This window comes from Choloepus didactylus, chromosome 21, assembly GCF_015220235.1.
Source record: "Choloepus didactylus isolate mChoDid1 chromosome 21, mChoDid1.pri, whole genome shotgun sequence".
Taxonomy (NCBI): domain Eukaryota; kingdom Metazoa; phylum Chordata; class Mammalia; order Pilosa; family Megalonychidae; genus Choloepus; species Choloepus didactylus.
In genome coordinates this window covers 28,370,002-28,389,874 of record NC_051327.1, presented here as the reverse complement: position 1 = coordinate 28,389,874, position 19,873 = coordinate 28,370,002, and the positions used below count along the sequence as shown (strand labels likewise).

At 53.9% G+C, this 19,873-nt stretch overlaps 1 protein-coding gene across 4 annotated transcripts in view; it reads right to left on the bottom strand.

Annotated features, from left to right (window-relative positions):
- Positions 1 to 19,873, bottom strand: part of CRAMP1 (cramped chromatin regulator homolog 1) — a 66,873-nt gene that overhangs the window by 5,058 nt on the left and 41,942 nt on the right. For 2 of the 4 annotated variants that reach the window (XM_037814106.1, XM_037814104.1), the window contains exons 10-19: positions 18,467 to 19,666; positions 15,610 to 15,787; positions 7,397 to 7,725; positions 5,007 to 5,088; positions 4,002 to 4,106; positions 3,576 to 3,754; positions 2,782 to 2,850; positions 2,071 to 2,305; positions 1,181 to 1,345; positions 309 to 454 (exon numbers count right to left, since the gene is read on the bottom strand). In XM_037814106.1, coding sequence (XP_037670034.1) covers positions 309 to 454; positions 1,181 to 1,345; positions 2,071 to 2,305; positions 2,782 to 2,850; positions 3,576 to 3,754; positions 4,002 to 4,106; positions 5,007 to 5,088; positions 7,397 to 7,725; positions 15,610 to 15,787; positions 18,467 to 19,666 — 2,688 coding nt within the window. The remainder of the gene's footprint in view (positions 1 to 308; positions 455 to 1,180; positions 1,346 to 2,070; positions 2,306 to 2,781; positions 2,851 to 3,575; positions 3,755 to 4,001; positions 4,107 to 5,006; positions 5,089 to 7,396; positions 7,726 to 15,609; positions 15,788 to 18,466; positions 19,667 to 19,873) is intronic. The other 2 variants (XM_037814107.1, XM_037814105.1) reach the window with 2 other exon arrangements.

Sequence of the window (19,873 nt, the reverse complement as noted above, 5' to 3'; positions counted from 1 at the left end):
AAGCTGGTGCAATGACAGGGTGAGACTCAAGCCCTGCTCTGGCTGGCGGCAGGCTCGCCCAACTTGGTGCCTTCAGCGGTCAGCTGCACCTGCACCAGGTGGGAACGAGAGCTGGCCAGGGGTTGCCAGACCCCCCCCACCCCCCGCCAGCGAAGCCTGAGACTGAAGCCTAGATTGTCCGTGCTCTCTCCTGGCCCCTCGATGCTGGGGAGGGGTTCTCCACAGCCCCCCGAGAAAACAGGTCTGCAGGAGGGACCTGGCGACCTGAAGCAAGGGCGGGGCGTGCAGGGCAGGCAGAAAGCGCTTACCTCCGCCACGTCGGCCAGTGACCTGGACACGAACGAGTCGCGCGAGTTTCCATCCAGCAGGCTGGGGCCCAGCAAGGAGGTGCCGCTGTTGGTTCCCACGGGGGTCGGCAACATCTTGCGGCTCTTCTCGGGGGATATGAAGCTCGCTGCAGGGAGAAGGCCAGGGGAACACCAGGAGACCCGGCTCGGGCTGACTGCAGCTGGAGTGAGCTGCCACGCCAGGCCACTCCCAGGCCCCTCCCGGCACCTGCACCTGGAGGTGTTGTGCCACCAACTGGCTCTTCTCACGCGAGCTGGAGGGCTCCCTAGAGGCACATTGATCACATCTTTCCAGGACCCCACAGTGTTCCCCTGCCTGGACCCGACTGCCCCTGCCCATACTTGATTCTGTTTAACTGGTCACTCGTGATTTATATTGACGTGGCACGCATCCGCATCGTCAGACGCGATCCCAGGCTGGCACGAGCTTGGCCCTTGTAGGAAGAGGCCGGGCACGTCTCCTGCTGTGCTGACCGCCCAGGGCAGTGAGCAGGAGCGCGTCCCTCGGACCTGCCAGCCCAGGGCTGCAAGTGCCAGAAGGTCTGCGGCAGGGGCAGGGGTGTGTCACCGGGGCCGACTAGGAAGGGCTGTGCGGGAACTTACTGGGTGATGGAATGTTCCGTGTCTTGATTGGGTTGTGGGTTACAAGGGGGTTACGAGGGTCAAAGTTTACTGAACTCTACACTAAAAGTATGTTTTCCCATGTGTAAAACATGCCTCAGTAAACAACAAATGAACTCAAAAACAAAAAATAAAACCCCCTTGAAAAAAAACACCAGCAGCAGGTGGCCCGGTGGAAGCCCTGCAGGCCCGGGCCGGTGCCGCGCGCTCACCAAACAGGCTGCTGAGCGAGGAGTCCGTGGAGTCGCCCGGGCACCACTGGGGGTCGTGGGGCGGCGAGGCGATCCAGCTGGGCTGGGGGCTGCTGGGCGGGGGCGAGAGGCTCTTGGAGCTGTCGCTGCCGTTGAGTTTTGCGGGGGAGAGAGGGACTCCTTCACCTGGAGGCCAGAAGCGCGGGTCAGAGGGGCCCCAGGAAGGTTGGCTGCACCTGCTGCCCAAGCCCAGGAGCCCCAAGACCCTGCTGGGGCATCAACGCCAAGACCAGTAACCTCAATGGCAAAGAGGGACGGCAGAGGCTTCTCATGGAGAAGAGACACGACATGACTCTCTTGAGAGGAAACTAACGGGCAGAATCACCACGCACGAGCCCAGCCCTGAGCCAGGGGCTCCCAGGGGTCTGTGTCACTGGGCCCACAGAGCCCCAGGGCCCACGTCACCCTCGCAGCGCTGCTCAGCAGAGTAAGGCGAGACAGGCCGCCGCTCACCTGGGCTGGGAGTCTGGCATCTGACCCCATCTCCACCCTAAGCTGTGGGCCCATCTCCGAGAGCTGGTGAGGCCAAAGCGGTGGCAAAGCACCCCTAAAATTCTGCACAATGGCCATAGGCCATCTACCCAGACGCACAATCAACTAGAAAAGCACCCCGTATGGTCCCAGGAGCGGAGAGGGCCGCACAGTCCTCGAGGCCAGGAGCAAGCCCATCAGCCTGCACACAGCAGCCTCAGTCAGCTCCTGAGACCGTCCGTCAGCATGGCCCGTCGGAACCAGGCAGGGCCTCATATAGGGGAAACGGTCAGTACTCAAAACAACACCTGAACTGAACGTTCCCAGCAGGTGTGCAAGGACCCAAGGACCCTCCGTGCCAGTGGCCAGCCCCTCCTCACCGTACTGGCCGGAGCTGATGGCAATCTCAATGATGGAGTCACTGATGTGCGTGGCGGGCTCTCCCTGTGAGAGCACGTCCTCGGGTGGGCCGGGGAGGGAGATGTCCAGCAGGGCAGACACGTTGGGTGGAGAGAGCCGCGTGCTGGAACCTTCTGACGGAGGAAGAGGGGTGGAGAGGCCGTTGTGGAGAGGAGCTTTGGGCAGCTCGGACAAGGAGAGCACGGGTGGAGCCTGCTGGGAGACACAGAAAGACAATGCAGCCTTAGCTTACATGGGGACAGGCAGAGCAGTGGGGTGGGGGAGGAGACCAGTGGTCGCCTTGCTCTTGTGGGGTGGGACACACCTGTGGAATGCGCCTCCCCCAAACCACTAGCGATTTCCACTTGGCCTGGTCCTGCTTCTACCATAGCCGGCAGGAGAAGACATGCCAGGGAGAGCTCATGACCTCACCCTCCCTTGCCTAGAGAATCAGTCCTTCCAGAATGCAGGATCTGGATGCAGCAGCCCAGCAGAGGGGAGAGGGTCACACTCAGCTAGGTGGTCAGACAAAGCGGGTGAGAGGACCACGAGACCGCCATGCACCTGGGCTGTCTGCCACGTCTGCTCTCCCAGCACCCCAGGGAGAGAGGACCATGGGGTGGGCCTTAGGCACTGGCATGGGGTCCCAGGGGCAGGGCCACTCTGCTCAGCAGCTGATGTGCAGACTCTACCTGGAAGCCGTCCGCCAGCGGCTCTGGCTCAGGCCTTGAGGGGACGCTGATGAAGGGATCGCTCGTGCCCTGGAAGGTGACCAGATGCTGGTGAGCAGCTGCCACGGAGCTAGGCCTGCCCAGGAGCTCACGGCCATGGCTCTGGGGAAGAGTGGCATGGCCCCCACCTACTGACAGCCAGAGGCACAGCCAACAGCCACGCTCCAGGTCAGAAACCCCCCTAACACCACTTCCTGCGTGTGGGCAGTCAAGCCCCCACACGTAAACATTTCTGTGGACCCGAAGAGTTGATTCAAGTCCCAGCCAAGAAACTGAGCAGGGCTGGGCTTCCGGGAGCCCTCACAGCTCATAGCAGGGCTGGCAGGGCGCTGTGTGACACCCGGACAGGAGGTGCTCCTGGGCGCAGACACAAGCCGCTGCTCCCCAGACTGCGCAAAACCTGTTGACAGTCACATCTCCACGCCCTTCCACCCTCACCCACACCCACCCACGCCCGTGCAGTCCTGAAATGCCCCCGAGCAGGCTGTGTCCCCCCTGCACGGCTTTCAGCAGCTGTGACCGCCCCTCCCTCGTCTGTGCTGGAAAGGGCTCGCTCCCACCACAGCTTGTGGATCCCTCCCCGTGTCCGTGACTCCTCCAGCTGCACGGCAGCCCGTCAGGGTCCTTCCCCTCCAAAGGCAGGCATCGAGTCTGGGAGGGCCTCACCCCTGGGCCTTGGCCTCCACCCCCTGCACAGGGCCCGACCCCCTCCAGGCCCTGGCGGAAGCGTGAACAAGCCCTCCCACCACACTTACGCCCACGGCAGAGAGGGGGTCCCCATCCTGGTGGGTGCTGGTTGAATCCTGGCCCGAGATGGCAGCCGCCACCTCGTCTGAAGGCAGTGGGGAGATGTCAGACAAGCCCTCGGCGTCCAGGATGGGGAGGGGGCTCCCAGGGATGATGCCGGCACTCTTGGCAGCCAGGTCAATAGCACCTGGCAACGGAAGGACGGTCAGGTCTGTGCTTTACAGACGTCCCACCTGTAACGTGGCCCCCGAGGGCTCACGGAACGGCTCCCTCCGTCATGCCTCACGCCCATGCAACGGCCACGGGCTCTGATGTTCTTTGAGGGGTGAGAAGGTATTATGGTTTGTGGAAAAAAAAAATTAAAAACCTTGCAAAACAAAGGCCCCCCAGGAACCCCGTGTGGCAGCTGGCACTGTACCCGGTGCAGGACTTACTGGACAGGTGGCTCGTGGCCGGGGGCGGGAGCACCTTGGGCACAATCGGCCGGGATAGAGCTGCTTTGGTCAGAGCAGACTGGATGGGCCGGAACGAACCTCTCCCTGTGAGGGCAAGACCAGAACCAGATGCGTTAACCCCGCCCGCCCACGCCCTCCCGGGCACGGCAGACCTGCAGAGGGCCTCCTTTCTAGCCAGAAAGGATCAAGGATGGTGAGCCGCGCTGGAGGCCACTGTGCGTCCCAAACACTTGCTACTTTGGGGAAAGCTGGAGGCTAGCAGGCACCCAGATGGGGAGCGCTCTGGCCTGGGCCACGGCAGAGCCACCGCACCCCGTGAGAGCTGCTGGGAGGATGCGGTCACCACTTTGTCCCATGGAGGAGCCCTTTAAGAATGACCAGCAACCAGCTTCACTGGGGACAGAGCTCCTGAGCTAAGCTACGAGTTCCTCTGAGGATGTCAGAACATCAGAGATCAAGATGCTGCTTCTGCAATTAGGTTTTCTCCTGCCAGGCTTTCTGCAGAGAAAAGCAGGCAAGGGAAAACCAACCAGGAGCTGTGTGGGTCAAGGTCAAGAAGTACATGTTTCACCAAAGGATTCTTACTGTCTAAGAAGGTTTACTTCAAATAGCCAGGACCTGCACGGAATTTAGAGATACACGAGTGTGAGTCATATGCGCTAGGAGCACGCCCATTCTCTGAAACCCCTGGGGGCACACTGCAAGCAGGAGGTGTAAGACTCACGTTCTGCTGAACTGAACTGAGCAAAGCACCCAGCACAAGGCTGGAAGGGGGTGCCCCTCAGACACCTCGTCCGCAGAGGCCCTGTCCGGCCCACCTCCGTGGCCGGGTGCTGGCACAGAGCATAGGCGCAGCACTTGTGGGTGGGATGAGCGAGGGACTCGTGAAACGACACTCAGGAGCCAAGAAATAAACGCCTGCTGGTCCCCAAAGTCAAGGCCATGCTCAGGGCAAGAGCACTGAGAAGCTACCCAAGTCCTTACCAGTGGTGGACGAATGAGACAGGATGGAAAAGGGACAGACGTTATGGGACTGGTTTTCCGAGGGTCTAGGCAGGAGCGTTCTCTGCAAAGGAAAAGTCCTACAGTCAAGGGATGCAAGGGCCCCACGCAAACTTGGGGAGCCCGGCCTGGGTGAGAAAGGAAAACTCCACACGGAGGGAGGTGTTGGAGGACAGTCACATCCTGCAGTTCCCGTACCCCTGAACACAGGGCCCGCTCCAGAAAGAGGAACCGAACCCTTCCCAGGGAAGACTGGAGGAATGCCAGAATGTTCTGGACTTGGCTGGAATGCAGCGCCTGATTACAAACACTGCAGAGGCCTTCCCTTCTAGCCTTTCTAGTGAGGAAAGCTCTGCTACTCTGGTGGGCAGAGCGGCTAAAGGGGCTGAGACCCTCCGCCCTCGGAGAAAGGAGCTGGGACCCCAACTCATGGGTCCCGCTGCCCACTCCCCCCACAGCCCAGGTTCCACCATGCTCAGGTCCTTTCTGAACGACAGCCACCACCCTCTCAGAGGAAATAAGAACTGCTGAAAACAGGAACAGTCAAAACAAATCATTCACAACAAGTATCTGTAGGCCAAAAAGTGCAAGGCACGTGGCTTCTGGGAGGCCCACTGCTGCTCTCGGGTCACCTCCTCGCCCTACAGAGATGCCCACGGCGCCAGTGTGGACCCATGAGCAGTGGCCCCTGACGGGGCACCGGGTCTGCAGTCCCCACAGGCAACGCAGGGAGCAGCAGACCTTCGCACCGGCCGCGCTGCAGAGGCCACATCAGGGCACGGCCCTGCATCTATGAGGGGCCCAGGGGCAGGTGCCTTGGGCCCGGGGGCCACACCTTCTCCCTCACAGCTGCCCAACTGCCCAGAGTGGCACGGGCAGCAAGAGGGGCTGTGGGCCAAATGGAAAAGGCCACCAGTGCCGGGGGCTGGGGGAGCAGGGGCTGGGGGAGGACTGCTAGAGGGGATGGGCTTCTTTTTGGGGTGATGAAAATGTTCTGGGATTAAGACAGAAGTGATAGCTGCACAACTCTAAAAATCAACTAAAAACCAATGAATTGCATAACAGGTGATGTTTGCAGTATGTAAATTGTATCAATAAATCTGCTTTTAATAAACCAAAATAGTCAAGGGGTAGATCTGGCCGATGGGTCATAGTCTGAGACCCCACACTAAGTAGCCATAGGGCTCACCTTCGGCTGGGGGACATTCTAGCCATTTCCCACGCAGCAACTAAACATACTTAACCAAACACACACAAGTTACACTGGACTCAACGAGAAACCCTGGGGCCTCAGAGTGCACCCTGCTTCTTGCGGGCTCTCATGCGGCCCCTTATTTCTGAAGGAATGCCTCTCAGGAGAGAAGGAGCTTCCTAAGAACCTGAGCAGTAATCTAAAAAAGATACCTTCCTAAATTTCAATGCCTGTGTTTGAAAAGGGAAGTTTGGGGACGTGTGTGTCGCTAGAAGGAAAGCTAGAGGATGAAGCGTGGGACCCTGCTGGGGACGATGAATGAGGCTAGTGGTACAAATACAAGAATGTTTTTCCAAGAACTAGAACAAATGTACGTCACTATTACCAGGTCTTAGTCATGGGGTGATAGATGGGAAAAAACACAACCAATGCAAACTGTGAAATATGTTAACGGTAATATTTCAATATTCTTTCCTCAGTTGTGACAAAGCAACTAGACCAAAGCTAAGTGTCAATAATAGGGGGTACAGGGGTGTGGGGTCTCTCTTTATGCAGCAGTGAACACGTTCTCAAATTGCCTGTGGCAATGCACACCCAGCTGTGTGACTACACTGACAGCCACCGACTGTATATGCTGGATGGACTGTATAGGGTGTGAAAAAACTGCTTTAAAAAAAAATTCAATGTCAACAGCTACTTCAGCCTTCTAGTTCACCTCCTTTGTCTTTTTACCCCCACGTGAAAATGCCCTTCTCAGGTGCTCCAGCTCCCCGGGTCTCCCTTCCGACCGGTTAACGCTGCCCACTGTGCCACGCACTGGTGAGGGGTCCAGCCTCCGGCTGACACGTGCCCATTCCCAACTGTGTCCATGGACTGAAGCTTCAGAGAGAGCTGCTCTGAGGGTCTTTGAGTACATCCCAATCTGGGATGTTCTTGGGACTCGAAGCCTGGAACTTCCTGTCTTTGTTGCAAGTGGTTTTCAGTGTTGCGCAGACATTATTTTCAGACAGTTAAGTTTATTTATCCTAGTCGTAAGGAGCACGGAAGGGACAGGAGGCATCCCCGTTTTATGCCATGAACACTGGAGACATGGGAGAAAGCCAGTGCGCTCCGTGGGGGGCTGGGGGAGGCCCGGGGAAACCCCACAGCCGGAACCGCAGGTCAAATGGGGTTTTCTCACCTGGACTACCAACGGCTTTCGCAGGTGCCGGTTCCGCAATTTCCGGGGCTTTGGCAGGAAGAAATCTGACTGCATCTGCGGAGGACGACAGCGCCTGCTCCCGAGGGTGCCCCCACCACCAGGGCCGTCCCCGCTCCTGGCACTCACGCTGACCGAGCTCAGATGCTGGCGGAAGGTGAGTTCTGCTTCTCTACTGGGGGAGAAGAGCTTCCCGTGCCGGCTATTGGGCGGCAGTGTTGTCGGGACAGCGAACAGGCCCCCGTCAGAGTCGCTGCTCCCTGTGCTGGAGGGACCGGCCACCAGGAGGGGTCTGGGAGGGTTTCGCAAACCTGGGGAGGGGAAGGGGCGTCAGCACAACCGCCTTGTCCGGGTAGGTCTTTAGCACGAGCGAAGATCCTCGAGGAGCAGATCAGGACCAGAAACACCTGAGTCCTGGGAACCCTCCGGGAAACCTCCTAGTCCCCGTGAGGGCCATTTCCAGAATCCCAGGCCCATCACAAATGCTTTCCTAGTGTCTGCGCTTAAAAGCCTGTTCCCGTTTTGGGCAGTGTGTGGGTATCCCTGACGGAGCACAGGCACTTTCTCACGTCATCCGATCCTCTTGGAAAGGGCCCGCCCACCATCGGAGACTTTTCAGAGCCAGAATGACCTTCAGAATCATGTGGTGTAGACATGAGGGCAGCACACACTTGCTTGGTCCATGTCTTAGGTTCTGAGGGCCACAGTGTCTCCACTGCAGCCACACACTCTGATGTAGCCCGAAAGCAGCCACAGGCAACATTGGATGTGTGTGAGCCTGACTATGCAACAATAAAACTTTAGTTACGAGAAGCAGGTGATGTGGTGGACTGGCCTGCAGGCCGCAGTTTGCTGAGTGCTGGTCTAAATCTCTAATTGTACAGAAAAGAGACCTAGAGATAAAGGGAGAGAAAACTCTATTTAGAAGCTCCTACGTTTTGGACTCTGCTGGCTGTTTTCAACCTCTTTGATGTTGCCTTTCAGAGCTGATGGTGGGACGGGTCCACTGTCTTTATTCTCTATTTACAAATCTCTCAGACTACAATGACACTCATGGAAGTTGAGACCAGGGCTTCTAAGCACTCGTGGTGGCTCTAGAATTGCAGGGTCATTGGCCGATAAGCACCTTCAGTTTAGAAAAAGGAAATTAAAGAGTCAAAGAGTAAAGAAATGAAAAAACAAAACCCAGAATGGAAGGTGGGGAAAGATGATATAATCTATCAGCTGGTATCACTATCAATTAATATACCTTCGTTTAAAAGGACGAATGGTTCGAGGCTGGCGGCTGCCTTCCCCGGCGCACACAGGACGGACGAGGCGCCAGCAAGGAGGCTGCGCCCCTGGAGAGGCTGGAAGCTACCAGGAAGGACGGTGAGGGGCTCGTCCTCCAGAACTGAGGGGTCGAGCACTCCGACTGCCCGGCCCCTCCCCAGGGAAGAGTCCAGGCGCTGCTCTTTGCACCAGCCCCCTCTGACGGCGTCCCCTGCAGTGCCCATCGAAGAGGAAGAGAGAGATGCACCGTCTGGGTGAAATCCAGACGTCTAAGGGTATCCCTATCAGGGCACAGGCTCAGCACAGAGAAAACAGAAAAGTTAGGAAAAGTCTATAAAATGTACATTGAGACCGCCACAAGCAAAAAAAAAAACAAACAGAAAAGCAATCCCTGAGAAGGGGAGAATCTGATTTCCAGAGTTACCGTATTATAATCCTCATAATGTCCGTTTCTTAACAACAAATATCAAATCGTACAAAGAAACAGGATAGTATGGTCCCTTCACAGGAAGAAAGAGAAATGGATGAAAATCATACCTGAGAAAGCCCAGACATAGAAAATTACTAGTCAAAGACATTAAATTCACTTTCTTAAATATGCTCAGAGAACCAAAAGAAACCATGGACAGAGAACTACAGGAAATTGGGAGAACAATGTATGAACAAAGAGGGAATGTCAAAAAAGAGCTAGAAATTACAAAAAAGAACCAAATGGAAATTCTGGGGCTGAAAAGTACAATAGCTAAAATGTTCACTAGAGGGGTTCAACAGCAGATTTGAACAGGTAGAAAAAGGAATCAGTGAACCGGAAGATAAGGAGATTGGAATTATCTAGTCAGAGGAGAAGCAAGAAAAAAGAATTTTAATAAATGAACCTAAGGGGCGGTGTTGGGCAGGCGGCGCAGCCTGGGACCACATCCCCTGGGAGCAAGAAAACCATGAGGACATGAAGCGCACGAGGACCCGCGGTGGGACATGTCTGGCCCCGCTGCCGTGAGCTGCTGCACGACCGCCTGAGGCACTGGCTGCTGGAGCAGGCACACGACCCCCGGTTCTGGGAAGCCTGGGCCAGGCCAGAACTTCGGGTGATCGGCAGCAGCGGGGCCTCCCCGTGCCCAGCGCGCCAGGGCGCTTTGCCCTCACCCCCGCCACCCTCTGTGCCCAGGCCTGCGGTGGGGGAGCCGGAGGCCTCCGGGAGTCAGTGAGAGAAGTAGAAGAAAACCCTGAACAACCTAAAGAAACAAGGAAACTGGTAAGTTACCCAGCAGTATCGAACCTCGATGACAATGAAGTGCCTTGTTTGCTGGAGGACATAGGGAAGCAGTGAAAAGTCCTTATAGATCGTCAATTAAAATAAAACAAGCATCCATTTGCTCTTCATGGCTGGGGAGAAAAGCAGAGAGATACAGGAAGCCAAAACACCCCCAGTGTCTGTGCTTCTGCCCCTGTGCACGAGGGTCTCAAGTCAGCACGACGAGCCAAGAGCAGTGGACGCACGGGAAAGAGGACACTGGCTGCTCAAAGGCTATGTGCGCACTCTGTGGATGCAGGAAAACACGGAGGGTAACTCCTCTTCCTCAGACAGCCAGTGGATGACAGAATACCTGAGCTGCTATTCGGTGGGAGCTTGAAGAAACAGTGGCCTGGACACCTCTTTTAAAAAGTGTAAATGAAACAAAGAAAAGACTTAGAAGGCAAATACTGACCACTCCCCCTTCTTTTTAAGTAGAGGACAAAGAACAAGATTCTAAAAGTACTTCTGAGGAGCATGAACAACAAATGAAGCAGTATGAATTAACTGTGAGTGACCCCCCCACCCAATGTCCAAGTCCTTTTGAATCTATGAAACTTTTTAAGTTGTAACAATTCTATGGTCCTACTTTCTTCTTCTCATCCTAAAAACTAATGTGATTATAATCATGCTCTTAATTCTGGACAACTTGCAAGACAGTGAGATAGTTTAAAATAATCTTTCAATGTTGAAAAAGTTTGAAACTGAGAGTCCAGTGATATTTAAAATATAGAATAAAATAATTGCTACATAAGATTCTTTTTAAAATTTTGGTTTTGAGTTCTTAATTTAAAAAATTTCCATTAAAAAAAATGAGCAAAGATGGAAAGACCTGTGGGACACTGTCAAGCACACCAACATATGCATCACGGGACTCCAGGTGAAGAGAGCGAGGAAGGAGCAGAACAAATCATGGCCAAAAACTTTCCCAATTTGATGAAAGACATGAATGTACACATCCAAGAAAGCTCAACAGCTTTCAGACATGACAAACTCACAGAGATTCACACCAAGACACATTATAGTCAAATTGTCGAAACCCAAAGACAAAGAGGATCCTGAAAGCAGCAAAGGAGAAACAACTCATCACATACAAGGGATCTTCCATACAATTAACAGCAGATTTCTCGCCAGAAACCATGGAGGCCAGAGGGCAGTGGGGTGACATATTTAAAGTCCTTAAAGAAAAAAAAACTGTCAACTAAGAATTCTATATCCAACAAAACCATCCTTCAAATAATGAAAGAGAAATGAAGATATTTCCAAACAAACAAAAACCGAGAGTGTTCATGACCAGCAGACTTTCCTTACAAAAAGTCCTAAAGGAAGTCCTTCAAGTTGAAATGAAAGGACACTAGATAATAACTAGAACCTATATGAAAAAAATAAAGAATACCTGATAAAGGTAACTACAAAGATAAATACAAGAGCTAGAATTATTGTAATTTGGGGTTGTAACTCCTCTTTTTCTCCTACATGACTTAAAATGCAAATGCATAAATCAGTAACTATAAATCTATGTCAATGGATACTCAACAAATAAAGATGTAATCTGTGACAATAACAATATAAAAGGTGAGAGGTGGAGATATACAGGAGCTGAAAGTTTGTATACTATTGAAACTAAGTTGGAATTATTCAAACTAGGTTTTTACAAGTTTCAGAAAAAGAAAGGGAATCAAAATGGTACACTACAAAAAAATCAACTAAATACCAAAAATGCAGTAATAGAAGAACTGAGAAACAAAAACATGTAAGACATACAGAAAACTAATAGCTAAACAGCAGAAGTCCTTCCTTATCAGTGATTATATGTAAATGGATTAAATCGCCCCATTAAAAGACAAGGATTAGCAGATTGGATTAAAAAAACATGATCCATGATCCATCTACAAGCTGTCTGTAAGAGACTCACTTCAGGTACAGAGACAATAGAGAGGCTGGAAATAAAGGACATAAAAAGGATCCCAGGCTCCTCCCAGACTGTTCGAGCCCCCTGATGCGAAGATAATGGAGGAGATTTTGGTAAGGTGACCTCACAGGAAGCTGAGAACCTAATATGAGGATACGTCGACTTGGAATTCAACGAAACCTTTTCTGCAAAACACCTTGCTACGATGGAATTCAAAGGGGCTAAGCAGTATTTTTGTTCCCTTTGTCCAGACTCCAGCCAAAAAGATTCATATCATGGAATTTTATCCTTGGAGATGTTGGAAAAAGATACCTGGGTCTGGAAGATAATTACTTGCAATATGCAGGAGAGGAGTAAACTTGAAGAGTGTTTTTCTTAGAAAACATCATTTATCAGATTTATCTGACCAAGAATTCCAAGAATTTGAAGATTTATATAATAAAATACAGATAGTCCTTGCTTTGCACGGTCCAACATGCATGAACATCAGTTATCACAGTTAAATTAAATAAGTCTGCCAAAAACACAGTTAAAATTTCAGTTACCACAGTGCCGTGAGTTGCCTCAAGTACAAACTTTGCTGCTAGCTCTTTTGTCCATAAATTATGCAAATAACAGATGTGCATCAGGATTGATGACAAATCACATTAATTCCTTCAAAGTCTGCCGGGGCTTGGTCACTGAGCACCTGTTACCCAGTTCACGCACAAACAACGGTGTGCAGTCACTTGGCCTTGTCTCACGGTGATAAACCCATGTGATGTTTTACAAAAATGGATGACAGAAAGAGCGAATTGGTCAACAAAGATGATGGGGCCACGAAGAAATGCAGAGTGAGAATGCTGGAAGAGAAATTGGAATGTGATTAGAAGATTCGAAAATGGTGACAGCAAAGCCAGGACAGGAAGAGACTAGGCTTGTGTGAAGCCACAGTACGAACCATGTTGAGAAAGTCCAATGAACATAAAAAGCAAGGTAAAGTAGCTTTAACATCTTGCAGCATAAATTTCACCAGGAACAGGAGGCCTTTCATGGTTGAAATGGAGAGTTTACTTCAGCTTTGAATTGAAGACTGTAGTGAAAAATAGATCCCCATCAGTTTGACTAGCGTTCAGACCAAAGCGTTGAAGTTAGTTGCTACGTTGAAAGAAAATGGTTAATTACAAGGAGACTGAAAAAGAACATATCACTGCCAGTGAAGGCTGGTTTCACTGTCTCCGAAGTGACTAATGTTGAGCTATCTGGTGAAGCTGTTGGCTTGGATAAGCATGCTGTGGCGAAACGTGCCCCCAGGTTCCAAGAATTACAGGCAGGCCTTGCTTTGCACAGTAGTACAGGACTGTACTGAGCAAAAAATTTTGCAGGATTCGAAGGGAATGGAAATGGAGTTATAGAAGACAGAGCTGACTGTGGGAATGCTGACACGGCTGCTACTCAAGAGACTAGACGTGCAGCCAGAGGAACTCAGTGACGGTGCCTTTGAGGCATAAGGGAGGAAAGTGGTTGTGACGAAAAGGATGAAGATGTCTTAGAAGAAGTGATTCTGGCAAGAAACTTCACATTACAGGAACTGCTGGAGACATTTCACAACCTTAAAGTGCAAAGGATAAAGTTTTGGAAGCTGATCCAAACTTAGAAAGGAATATAACAATTTGCATGACATCGAAAAGATGGTAGGTCCATACCTTAAGTTACACAGTGAGAAGGCAAGCACTGTTCAAATTACTCTTGACAAACTTTTTTTACAAAGAAATAAAATTTTAATTTTTAATGTTTCTTATGTTTTAAATTCAGTGTACTGAATAAGTTTTTTACTATTTTTTTACATTGATAACAAATAGCAGGAGAGTATTTAATGTTTTGACATAAATTTTTAAAGGTCAAGAACAACCATAAATACCCAGATTCAGTTTGTATAATCAAAACTTAGGACTGGACTGCCTGCACTTAAAACAATCTAGAGACGCTTCATATTTAATCAAATATAAATACATCATGTCTAGAAACAGCTAAATTTATCCTTACATTAATCAGTAAATTGACATCTAACTTTTCATATTAACTTTGTGTGCTATTAGCTCAAAGTTTCTGAATAAAAATTTCTAATAGTGAAAAAAAAAAAGCCAAAAGAGAGCTGGGGTGGCTGTATTATCAGATAAAATAGATTTTAAGTAAGCAATTAAAAAAATGAGATTATAAAAAACAAAGAAGGACATTGTATTGATAAAAGATTCAGCTTATCAAGAAGACATAATAATTATAAACATATGGGTACCTAACAACTGAGCTTCAAAATATATGAAGCAAAAACTGACGAACTGAAGGGAGGAAAAGACAGGTCCAGAAGAACAGCTGGAGGTTTCAGTATACCACTTCCAATAATGGACTGAACAACTGGACAGAAGGTCAGTAATAAATCAAGGATCTGAACAGCACCATAAACCAAACAGGCCTAGCAGGCGTCTACAGAACACTCCACACAGCAGCACAACACACATCCGTAAGTGTACACAGAACATGTTCCAGGACAGACAATGTGAGGCCACAAAGTAAGTCTTAATACATTTTAAATTCATATATAAACCAAAACAATCTTAAAAAAGAAAAATTACGTTGGAGGATTCATATTTCCTAATTTCCAAACTCATTACGAAGTTACAGTAATCAAAACAGTATGGTGAGAGCCCAGAAATAAACTCTCCCATCTATGGTCAGCTGATGACTGACAAGGTGGCCAAGACCTGTCATGGGGAAAGAACGGCCTTGTCAACAAACAGTCCTGGGAAAGCTGGACAGCCACATGCCAAAGAATGAAGCTGGGCCCGTGCCTCACACCCCTGGAAAAACCTACTCAAGATACACCAGAGACCTAAATTTAAGAGCTACAATTATAAAACTTTAAGAAGAAAATAAAGGATAAAACTTGTTTGACCTTGGATTTGGCATTGGTTTCTTAAATATGACACATAAGCAACAAAAGAAAAAAGATAAACTAGACTTCATTAAAATTAAAAACCTTTATGCATCTAAAGACATTAGAGAGAAAGTGAATGGAAAAACATTTTTAAATTACTTATCTTAAAAGGGTTTAATAGCCAGAATACATAAAGAACTCCTATAACTCAAAAACAAAGCACACAAAAACTCAATTAAAAAATGGGCAAAGGACTTGAATTCAAATGGACAAGAAGCATACGAGACAGTACTCAACATCACTAGTCATTAGGGAAATGCAAATCAAAACCACAATGAAGTATTACTTTACACCCACAAGAATGGCTTACTAAAGAAACAGAAAATAAGCATTGGTGAGGACATAGTAAAGAAGCTGGATCTCTTGTCCATTGCTTGCAGGAATGTAAAATGGGGCAGCTGTTGCAGCTGTTGAGGAAGTTTCGTGGTTTAGTGTTTCTCAAAAACTCAGACATAAAATTACCGTATGACCTGGCAGTCCATCATCCAGGCCCCCACGTCTCGCTGCCCCCCAGCTCGTGTCCCACCTGCGAGCAGAGCCCTTTGTCCCAGGCCCCTGTGGTCCACCTCACCAAGAGGAAGTGGCCAGCCCTGTGTCCCCACCCCATCTGCTAGACTGCAGCTGGCTGGAGAGAGGGCCACAGGCATCTCTGCACCCTGGGCTCTCAGCACAGCCGCCACCACCAGGGAGCCGCCCCGGGCTGCTGGCGCACGTTGTGGGGTGGCCTGAGCTCACGGGGGGCTCACCTGAGGAGCAAGGCGCGGCACCTGGAGAGAAGGTCTTGCTGCCGCGGAGGGCCGCCTGGTTCCGGGCACAGCGGGGGCTGCGTGAGCTCACGGTCACCACCTTCCCTGGGGGGGTCGGCGACGGTTCCTCCTGGACAGGCCTTGCTGAGGCCGGGGGGACGGAGTTTGCTTCTGGACCCTGGGGCGGAAAAGGGGAGAAACAATGTCAAATGCAACACACAAGCCAAGGCTACAAAATAAGTCCCCGGAGCGAGAGACACGAGGAGCCCTCGGGAACTCGGGTGCCGTGGGGGCTCACGCGGCGCAGGTTTCCGCGGCGGCAGCGGTCGGCGGGGAGGAACCTCCCGAGGCACACGCAGGCACACGCAGGCACACGCAGGCACGCCAGTCACGCAACACTGAGAACACGCGCTCTCCTTCCGAGAACATCTCTGGCGAGGACACGCGGCCCGGCCCGAGCGGACAGAGGCCGGGGGGTCTCCCGCCCTCACGGTGGGCAAGGCGCCGGATGGGATGCCGGGAGGCAAGCAGCGGGGACTCGCCTCTGAAGAGCCATTAGGAAAAGTCAGCACGAGAACTGCAGTGGCCTCTTCCACTTGTTTAAGTCGGAGCAAGGAAATAAAGATTTGATTTATAGAACGAGGCACAATCACAGCCGAAGAGCCGGTGGCCGAGCCAAAGCCCATCCTCAGGGGGCTGCGCGGCCCCTGTGCTGCCTCCCGTGGGAGACACCCCACCCCCTCGAGGCCCCTCTGCCCTCCCCCGGCTGACGTCAAGGAGCCCTGTGTCTCCGCCCCGCCTCTCTCCCAGTCCTGCTCCCCGGCTCTCCTGGAGAGCTGCTCCCCAGGTCCCATCGCCCCCACGCCTGGACCACCTCCTGCCTCTGGCTCCTTCCTGCTTTGCACCCACAATCTAACCCCTGCCACCGTCCTCCTCGGCTCAGCCGGGGCACTGCTGGCCCAGACACTGCCCCAGCCAGGACAAACAGCCTTTGCTGAACCTCCACCTGAGCAGCTGGTGCGCACAGGAGGAAACCCCCCACAACTGCCCATCCAGGTGTCTCTAATCTGAGTCACCAGGGTCCCTGGGGCCTCTCAGCAGCGGTTCTCACACTTGACTGCACCTTGGAGTCCCCCAGCAAGCTGTCAGAAGAGACTGCCAGCCTGGCGCCCCCACTTTGGGAACCCTGCTCACCGTCCTCTTCCACAGGAGGCTGAGGCCAGCGCCTCCACCCTGTTCTGGAACTCCCACTCCCTCCAGGCTCTCAGGAGCCCGCTCCCACCTGGGCCTCCCTCCCTAGGGCATTCAGACAGGCCCTCCTTTCCCTCGACCCCTCCACAAGGTGAACTTTCGGGAAAAGTCATTTCTGCTCACGGCCTCAGCTTCGCTGCCTGGTGGTCACCCCATGCTCCTGCAGCCGCTACCTCTGTTCTCAGGCTCCATCTTGCACAGACTGCAGCACTTGGCCAGCGGTCCCTGCTGCCCCCTGCGAGCTGCCCACCCAGCCAACCCCCACCCTGCATCTCCTTGTGCATTTCTTACATGTCCCAGGTTGTGTGTTTCCAGAGCAGCGCTCTGAAGTGAGCACGGCCTAGGATGCAGCGGCGGAGACGGGGAGTGGGACTGAGTGAGACATGCGGGCAGGAGGCAGAGAGAAGGAAACTGCACTCCGAGGCAAGTGCTGTCCATGCAGAAGGCCAGCGGGCGAGAGTCGGGGATCACACAGGACAGCACTTCGTTCTTTAAGACGTATTTTTTGGCACATGATGCCATGCCCATGGTTTTAAAATGAAATAGCACAAGAAAGTGTACCACAAAACCACCAGTGATTTCTGTTCCTCCTCTCCTAGCCGTGCTCCTCGGAAGTCTTCCTTTCCAACCCCTTCAGCTGTTCCTTCTGCAGGTTTTAACCTCAGTGCTTTTGGCTACTACGTGCACCCTGCTGCTTCCGGACTGACATGCTTGAGCTGGGGCAGGCCAGCTTTGGGGGCGTCTGGCTCCCAGCACTTGGGAGACACCATCTGCACGGGGCTTGCTCACTGGCACTCCTCCTGCGTCCCGCTGCCAACCCCACTCACGGGCCGCTGGGGGCTCCACGGGCATGGCCCCCTCCCGGCTGGGCCCTCTCAGCTCTCCCTGGGCACGGTCTCTCACAGGCCACACACCACAGACCTGGATCCCTGCTCCCATCCCCTCCTCCCTCCAAGACCCCACTTTGAGGGAAGTGAGAGGCGCTGCTGCACCCTGTCCCCACGTCCCCATCTCCACCATGAGGCTGCCGCACCGCCATCTTCCCTATGCCCCTGCGGCAGCCTCTCCCAGACCAAGGGGGTACCATCTTCCTCAAATGCAAACTCAGGGGTCCTGCTCCCTCTGCTGAACCCCTCACCCCTTTGCCAAAGCTAGGCTTGGGCAGCTCCTGAAGCCCCCTCCTCGGCCCTGCTGACCAGCCCATGTCATCACCCTCGCCCACACTGCATCCTGCAGCCTCAGGACCAATATGGGGCCCCCGGGCCTCTGCCCACGCTACTCCCGCTGCCTGCAGGTTCCGAGCCTAGCAGGACCCCTGGGGCCTACGAGGGCCTGACCAACATCAGCTGCTGGCACTTTCCCTCTTCAAAGCCCTAAGTGGGGGCTGATCCCCAGGGCCTGGCAGGGAGTGGGCGGCCCATGGAATGAGCTCAAGGGAGGTGAAGTGGAGTGCAAAGAGCCTGAGGCGGATGGCCCCAGTCCCTGGGAAACTTCTCCCCTCAGACCCCAGAGCTTTGGTCTCTGCCCAGCTGAGAACGCCAAGGGCAAGCACCGGCCTCTCAAGGCTGAGGGTCACTGACAGGGCCAGCCCCCCACGTGCACTCACCAGCCTAGGGTTGACCTCGGTGGAGATGAGCTTCAGGAGGCAGCCGAGGAGGCGCTGCTTGTGGCAGGCGGCAGGCATGGGGCTGGAGTGGGGGCCCGGTCCCCGTCCCCCCGTGGACAGGCCCTCGGGGCCCCGCACAGCCAGCCAGTCGTACTCTAGCTGCAGCTTGCTGGGCTTGCCCATCATGAGGTAGACTTCAGCCAGCGTGAGCCCCTCGGAGCTCTGCAGGCTCCAGCCCTCCTCTCGGATCTGCTGGGCCAGCCGGCTGGGGAAGGCGTCCTTCAGGGGCTTGACAGCTGGCTGGCCCTGGGAAGGCGGGGGCTCTGGGGGGCTCCCCTTCTCCTGGGGCTCCTCTGAGGGCCCCCCCGGGTCCTTGATGCACACGCCTGGCTGGGGCTCTGGCCTGGGCAGGGCCCCGACGGAGGGCGTCCCCCGGGCCTGGGTGAGGTCCGTGGTATCCCCGCTGGGGGCAAGAACGTCAGGCGAGGCGCAGCCCCTGGAGGGAGGGGTCTCCCCACCGGCCCGGGCCTCAGTGCAGCGGCACGTCTCGGGGATGATGAGGTCCTGGCAGGACTTCATGTAGCGGGGGACAGGGTCCAGGAGGGACAGCTCCTCCTCCAGGTCTGGGAGCCGGCCACAGGCACACAGCTCAGGCCCTGCCAGGGGCCGAGGACCCGGGTCGCAGGCGGGGCCGTCCCCACCCTCCGCGGGCGCCGCTGTAGCGGTTCTCTCAAGACTCCCCCCTGTGCTGTCCTGCAGCCCGCAGGGGGGCCTGTCGGCAGCGTCCGGACTGCTCAGGCTCAGGGCGGCCCCCTCCCCAGGGCCGCTCTCGGGGGAGCTCTCTCCGGAGCTCTGCGATGCGTCGGTGGGCGCAGGGGGCCGACCGCCACCCTTGCCCTCGGCGCTGCCCCGGGGACACTTGCCCTGACCCCGGGCCGGGCCCGGCCCGCCCTGGACGCCCAGGATCTGGGCTGGAGGCAGCAGGTGGGAGTCCTTGGTGTTCTGCCGGCAGCGGCCGCTCTCCTGCCAGTGCACTGTGCAGAAGGCCTTGGAGTGCGCCACGCGGGCCACGCCCGGCAGGGGCGTCAGCGTGCAGTTCTCGCCAGGGAAGAGGTGCAGCACCAGCCTCTCCTGGGGCGGCGGGTCCCGTGCCTCGTCGGCACACAAGTCCTGCAGCTGCCGCTCCTCCAGCGTCTTACGCTGATCGGGCCGTCAAGGAATGAGCAGCAGCCGGCTCCCACTCACCCCCACCCCAGCCACTCGCTGGGTGTCCTGGGCTTCGGCGGCCCTGGCCTTGCCCACCAGGCAGGGCCTCTCCTGGCCAGGGCCAGCCGTGTCTTGGGGGAAAACAAGTGCGTCCTCGAGACGGGCCCAGGTCGTGCCCTGACAGAGGGGCTTTCCTCCCCA